Here is a 7,386-nt window from a genome sequence, read left to right on the forward strand (position 1 = left end):
TTCTTTTTGCTTATGTGGTGCTGAGGAATCAAACCCAGGGCCTCAGGCATGCAAGGCAAGCGCTCTACCACTGAGCCACCTTCCCAGCCCCAGCAATACATAGTTTTATTGAGTGTTGATATATACCAGTCACTCTACTTAATACACTATAGGCATTACTTCATATAATCCTCACAGTGTGCTCAGGTAGGCACAAAAAAATAACCATTTTAGAACTAAGAAAGGGAATGATATGCCAGAAGCAATCACCAAATATTTCTGAACACTTTGGGAGAAAGCTTTTAAATTTGCTTAAATTTATTTGCTTTGTTAAAAAGAAATACAAAGGATTTTGAATCTATTCAAACTTGGTTAACCGAGTTGCTTTTGTTTGTGAGGATTCTGTAATACATTAGCTATAAGTTTTCCTTTACATTCTTCTCGTGTCGTTGTTTGCTCAGCTGTCCTTTCTTTTACAGCAATATTTAAGCTGTTCTGAGAAACTGTACCAAGCCAGGCTGCAAAGTGTTGATTTTGGCCAGTCCGTAGAAGAAACGAGGAAATCTATTAATGCCTGGGTTGAAAGTAAAACGAATGGTAAGAATAAGGCACATACCTGTGTCTGCAAGTGTTATCTGAGCTGTGTTGATAAACTTCTGGAGGTAATAGGCCAGTAAGAAAGTTGATAATAGTCTAGAACCTGATAACCAGTCAACAAGGAAGGAAATGAAGGCTGTAATTTGGAATACCTCATTTATCCTAAATGATGCATACGAAGTGATGTCAAGAACCAGAATGAGCACTTTTTGTAATTAAAAAATTCTTCTATCTATTGCTAAGTATTTTTCTTTAAAAAATGGCCCATTAAATATTTGGTACAAAGGTGTGCTCATATATTTATTTAAAAAGATTTAGTTGAGAAGAAACTATTGTAAATGTATACATATTTTTAATATATGCCAAATATTATGTTAGGTCCAGACTAAAGCTCTTTCAAGAACAAAATCTTGATAAAATGCACCAAATATCCCTGAATTTCATGTTGTATGAATGACAAAATATATTGCAAAAAAGGCCTTTTAGATTGCAATGCATTAAAATGCATCAAGGTGACTGTTTCAATCAATGCACTTACAAAGCAAGCAACTTCTGGTATTTTAATGTAAACTCTTGGTTTAGAAAAAAAAAATGTTCCCTAAACTGTATCTGAATATTTGTGACCCATTAATTCTAGCACATTTACCAGTATGGGTGAATCTTTTTAATTTTTGATTTACTTGAATTAGTGAGCAGTTAGTAAGTATGAACTTGACGAACAGTAAAGATAATCTATGAGAAAAACAATTTTCTAAATAAGAAGCAATGCTCAGTGTATAACCATGGAAGACACTGTTTCACTATTAATATGCTACCTATTCCCTGAATGTTACTATCTAAATGAAAACAATAAAGTATTTGCGGTTCACTGGCATAACTTCCTTTGACAAGGAAGGCTCTAGCACCGGGAGACAAAAAAGTTGTTCTAGAACAACAACATTACAATTAATTTGAAAAAAAATGTCTAAGTTACTTGTGACTATTCAACTGTCTGATATCAATAAGTTCAAATTACCTTTTTTCTGTCTTGTTTTTATACAAGGAAAAGTAAAAAACCTCTTTGGAAAAGGCACCATCGACCCTGCCTCTGTAATGGTCCTGGTGAGTGCCATATATTACAAAGGACAATGGCAAAATAAATTTCAGGAAAAGGAGACCACGAAAACTCCATTTCAGCTAAGTGAGGCAAGTAATTCATTTTCAGACGAATGAGAAGTTTGGAGGCACACAGTTCACATTTCAGAATAGTTCAGAAAGAGTGAAAATATTGCTCTGAATTGGTGTACAATTTAATTCTTTCATATTTAAAAATAAGTTTCCCTTAGCAGCAGTAATCTTTCTCACAGGGCACGTAACGACCACAGACAATGCAACGCCTGGACAGCGAAATCTGTTGTGTGCATTCTGTCCAACTGCAGTGTGGGTAGTGGGTATTTTCTTTAGGAGCACAATAAAATGATCTGTTTTTTCCTTCTCTAAATATATTAAAAATAAAATGATCTTATGATTTTATTTTATATAAAAATCATTTTGCTGGAAACTCTCTTTGTTTTTGGTAGGCTTGAAGCTACCTCTTGTACATACACATTCTATCTAGTCTCTAACTTTGACCTATTTTAAAATAAAAATTCCTATCTTGAGGAAAGATATATCTTATCTTTTCTGTCTTGAGGATAGGTATGTTTTGTAAGGAACTTAAACAAGGATATAGTTTTATATAGTTTATACTTTACCCCTGCCTTTAGAGTACATTATAATACAGGTAGATATGTTATTCAAGAAAATGGTATAGTTACTATCCATTCACTTATGCAACATACTATCTAATTACCATCTTTCTTTTAACAGGGTAAGAGTGTGATGGTAGACATGATGTACCAAACTGGAACATTCAAGATAGCCTCCATAAAGAATCCATATATGCAAGTCCTTGAACTGCCTTATGTTAACGAGCTAAGCATGGTTATTCTGCTCCCAGAAGGTACAGCGAATCTAGACCAGGTAAGATCACTCGAGTGGCTGCATGCAGCTAAAAGCACACACACACACACACACACACACACACACACACACACACATGTTTTGTATCACATCATGTTTGTGTAGTCGAGCACTGATTTATGAGCTACGCATAGCAGAATAGTCTGAAAAGATCTAAGAAGAAGGAATCATGACTCTTCCAATCAGTACAACTTATTTAGTTAGGAGAGGCTGTACATCCAGCCTGTACATACACTGTACACACATACATACACACACAGGGGCTTTGACACTAGAGAGAGACTCCCTGTAGTAATGAAATCACAATGCTAGCTGGGCTCTTAGTTCATGGAAATCTGCTTTGACCACCTTCCTCCAAGGGGCAGTGATTCTGATCAAGTTGGAGCAACGTTCATGGCTAACCAATATTCATGTCTTGGTTTGGTGAGGAGAAGACCATGAAGAAAAGGTCATAATGTTGTTAGGAGATGACCCTTCTCTTTGTCTGCAGCAAAGTTTTAGCACAGAAAGACCAAGGAGTGACCCCTTCACTTCCCCAGACCTCCCTGGAAAACTCCTAGCGTTCTGTGGAATGATGGCTTCTGAGGAGATGAGCTGAGCCTGTTGGACCAGCAAAGCTGACTCATGGGAGAGCTACAGCAGGGGTTTCTCTAAGTCAGTGAATTGCTAAGCCAGAAATTGCTGGCTTTAGGATAAAGCAGAGGAGTCCGGGTGGGGAAGGGAAAGTGGGAGGGTTTCCTGAAAGAACTGGGCTGGGCTGTGTGCTTTGGGATTAAATGAGACAGAGGGAGTTGTGGTAAGAGGAGCACAGTGGTCACCATGGAAACCGGTATGTTTGCAGGTGTGGACACGCGGGAAGGATCAGGTGCTAGGGTGCCTGCAGCTAGCTTGGAGGGAAGGCATTTGGACCCATATGATGTTTGGAAGCAATGTAGACTCAGCAGAAAGTCCTACACAATTACAAAGGGCAGGTTTCCTAGCAGATAATCTCCACTTGCGCCTTGCAAAGGTGTAGTGCATAAATGCAGAAGCAGGTCCTGTCCCCGCCTTGGCAGGGCAAGGCTGCCAGATGGGGGTCACGAGGAGTTCCTGGTAACCTGGATGAGGGCAGAAAAGTGAAAATAATGAATGAAAAGACACTTTGGAAGATAAGCTCTTAGAAAAAGAACTGTTATTTAACATGTGCATTACAATAAGCTTAGAGAAGCAAAGAACAAAGTACGACTGAAAAGGGGTTCAGTTGGACATGGCTGTCTAGATCCTCCATGGGCGTGCGCGCATACACACACACACACACACACACACACACACACACCAATCCCTATTCGGTAACTGAGATTGTACTTCTCTTACACAAGATTTTCTATTGTGAGGCTGGCAGGTGAGGATGAGAATGCTGGGCCTGACAGCAGGGTGGGGGCTGGCTCTTGGGTGGACAGCTCCCAAGGGGAGTGTGTAAGGACTGACCAGGATGATCAAGGAGCAGGGAGGATGAGAAGCTGGCCTGGTGAGGCTGCACTGGGGAGCTGAGCAGGGATGTGGGGGTGAAAAGCTAGGGAGAAGCATAAAGAACCAGCGAGCACACAAGGCCAGCTTCCCGGGGCAGAGTAACAGAATGACAGATGTCCTAGAGGCCAATGAGAACCAAGGACGGGAAGAAGAGTGGGATTAACTATTTCAGGATAGATGACAGGGAACAAATGACTGAATTCATGCAGGAAATGATGGCCTCAAAGGCAACCAAGAGAGACATTTAAGCCTGGTCCTGGTGGCTCATGACTGTAATCCTAGCTTCTCAGGAGCCTCACTCTGAGGATCACAGTTTGAAGCCAGCCTGGCCAGGAAACTACATGAAACTCTTGTCTTCAATTCAGCACCAGAAAGCTGCATGTGTGGTTGGGGCTCCAGTGGTAGAGCACCATCCTTGAACAAAAACAGGTCAGGAATAGCACCCAGGACCTGAGATGAAGCACCAGTACTAACACAAAAAGCGAGGGAGAGAGAAAGAGAGAGAGAGACAGACAGACAGACAGACAGAGACAGACACACACAGAGAGTATATTTGGATATGGCCTAATTGCTGAGTGAAGCAAGAATGCACATTGCAGGTTAGTAATGAAACACAGATGAAGACGTCGTGCAATGCAACACGTTTGTTTTCCAGATAGGTAGGAACGAGAGCATGTTTTATTTATTTTATTTTTTATTTTTCATTTTTGTCGGTCGTGGGACTTGAACTCTGGGCCTGGGCGCTGTCCAGCTCTTCAGCTCAAGGCGAGCGCTCTACCACTTGAGCCACAGCACCACTTCCGTTTTTCTGAGTGGTTCCTTGGAGATAACAGTCTCACTGACTTTCTTTCCTGGGCTGGCTTTGAACCATGATCTTTAGATCTCAGCCTCCTGAGTAGCTAGGATGACAGGCGTGAGCCCCCAGACCCCCGCGTTATTTATTTATTTAGTGAAAACAAAAAAAAACATATTATTTTAGCATGAAGAATGTGACTCGCTGTTCTTGTTCTCCATGGAGAAAAGAACAGTCGTGTCAGGCCAATACAATGTAATACGGGAGAAGGGGATGCGCTGGAACCGCTCCCATTCACAGTCACAGAAGCAGGGCCTCAGCGGATCTGGCTCCTGTGGGCTCACCTGCGTGCGTTCTGTCTCTCAGATAGAGAAGCAGCTGAATGCCAGGACGTTCCGGGAATGGACGCGCCCCTCCACCTTGGTGGAGCGCGAGGTGGAGGTGCATATCCCCAGGTTCAAACTCACCCACAAGTACGAGCTGAACTCCCTGCTGAAAGCCCTAGGCATGACAGACATCTTCGACCAGGCCAGAGCCGACTTCTCTGGCATGTCCCCGGACCCAGGCCTGTTCTTGTCCAAGGTCGTCCACAAGGCTTACGTGGAGGTCAACGAAGAGGGCACCGAGGCCGCGGCCGCCAGCGGGGAGAGCGTGGCTGTCAAAAGACTCCCCATCCGAGACCGCTTTGTGGCCAACCATCCCTTCCTGTTCTTCATCATGGACATCTCTACCGGGGTGATCTTCTTCGCAGGCAAGCTTGCCTCTCCCTGAACAGAGGGGCAGAGGAAGGCTCGGAACCCCAGAGCAGGTGAAGGCCAACCTCTGGGCCGCAGTGGCCTCCTTTTGTGATCTCTTTGACTCCTCCTGTTAGCTGTTGAACCTGACTGTGGCTATCGTGGGGAAAGGCCCAGTCGTGCAAAACCTTTTCTGAGCTCTGCGTCTTTGCTGTTCCACTGGCGAACCCGGCAGGCGACACGATGGAGTGAACAGGGAAAACGTTACAGGATTCAATTCTCCTGATCTGCACGTGTCACGGATGCCACATGCAAGTGTCTGCTGTGCCCCCAGAAAACCAACTGAGTGGATTCTGCTTGGATGGATCTTTAAAGATTGTGTTTTCCCTTGCATGTTTAAATATGCGATACTGTGGATTTTAGTTCAAAATGCTGTACTTACCATAATAAATACCTGAAATTCTGTAAGCTCTTTGAAGATTTATAATACACCAGACGATTTAAATCACAGAGAAAGAAAGATCCTTGAATCAGGATAATGAATTCAATGAACATAAGTGGAACTTTGTGTCAGGTATCAAATATTTGTGTGCATAGATATCCATCCATATATACATATCACATAGGGAGGGAAGAGAGGGAGTAACAGAGAGTGTGTATATCAGAGAGAGGAAGGGAACAAAGGCGGACAGGGGGAAATAGAGAAAGAGATTGGTAGGAGAGTGAATGGTCACTATATGAAGTCAGGACTCTCCAGAATATAATTGGTGCATTTCTCTGCAAGGTGGTGACGAACACACGCCCCTATCAGCTCCCGTTTCCAGCCTATAGAAGGATGGGCACCTCAGCAGCCCTCCAGCCCCGTAGCCCTCAGCTCTCAAGATGGGTTTAGTCAAAGTCTCTTCAGGTCCTGCCAGGCGACCAAGTGTCCAGGTTGCCTCTTTGTTGTATTAGTCACCTTTCTGTCACTATGACAAAATAACTGAGAAAATCAACTTAGAAGGAGGACAGATTTACTGTCATGGTTTCATGGTTTGGGACATTTCATTCCACGAGCGCTTGGCTCTGTCTCCTTTGCAAGGCAGACATCATGTTTGCCAAGGCAAACACAGTGGAGGAGGCTGCTCACTTTGTGGGCAGCCACGAAGCAGAGAGCCGGAGCGATGGGGGAGAGAAGAGCCAGAGTCCCAAGATACCCTCCAAAGATGCCTCTAATGATGTCACTTTGCTGCACTAGTCCCTTCCCCCTAAAGGCTCCACCAGCTCCCAACAGCACCACATGCTGGTCACCAGGCCTTCTACACAGGAGCACAGATCTACATGATCTACATAATGTCTAGCTTGAGTCACAGAACCCAGCATTTCCCAGGGTGACTTCAAATGGTCCCTTTAGGATGTTCACAGCGCAAAGTAGATGACATAAATCCATTCTTCTTCCTACACCTGCCACTGTCGCTTTGTATCTCTCCATGAGACAACATATCCATGCACATATATGTATATACAAAGAAAGGAGAAAAACCTACTTCCTCTCTCTCTCTCTCCCTCTCCCGCTCTCCCTCTCCCTCTCCCTCTTCAGCTCCCTCTCCCTCCCCCCTCTTTCCCTCTCTCCCTCCCCTCCCCCCCCCCCCCCCCCCCCCTCCCCCCCCCCCCCCCCCCCCCGTGGAGTGGATGGCTCATGCAATCTCATGGCTGGATTTTGAATCACAATATCCTCTTTCTCAGGGAACCTCAAGGCGCTTTTCCTTCAGGCTCACCCTGCTTGCCTGAGGC

At 44.1% G+C, this 7,386-nt stretch overlaps 1 protein-coding gene across 1 annotated transcript in view; it reads left to right on the top strand.

Annotated features, from left to right (window-relative positions):
• The window catches only part of Serpinb11 (serpin peptidase inhibitor, clade B (ovalbumin), member 11), a 9,073-nt gene extending 3,423 nt beyond the window's left edge, over positions 1–5,650 (top strand). Inside the window, exons 4-7 of the mRNA XM_013018939.1 lie at positions 459–576; positions 1,619–1,761; positions 2,425–2,577; positions 5,246–5,650. Of these exons, the coding sequence (XP_012874393.1) occupies positions 459–576; positions 1,619–1,761; positions 2,425–2,577; positions 5,246–5,650 (819 nt within the window). The remainder of the gene's footprint in view (positions 1–458; positions 577–1,618; positions 1,762–2,424; positions 2,578–5,245) is intronic.
• Positions 5,651–7,386: the final 1,736 nt, after the last annotated feature.

Source organism: Dipodomys ordii, unplaced genomic scaffold (genome assembly GCF_000151885.1).
Source record: "Dipodomys ordii isolate 6190 unplaced genomic scaffold, Dord_2.0 Scaffold43, whole genome shotgun sequence".
Lineage (NCBI taxonomy): Eukaryota > Metazoa > Chordata > Mammalia > Rodentia > Heteromyidae > Dipodomys > Dipodomys ordii.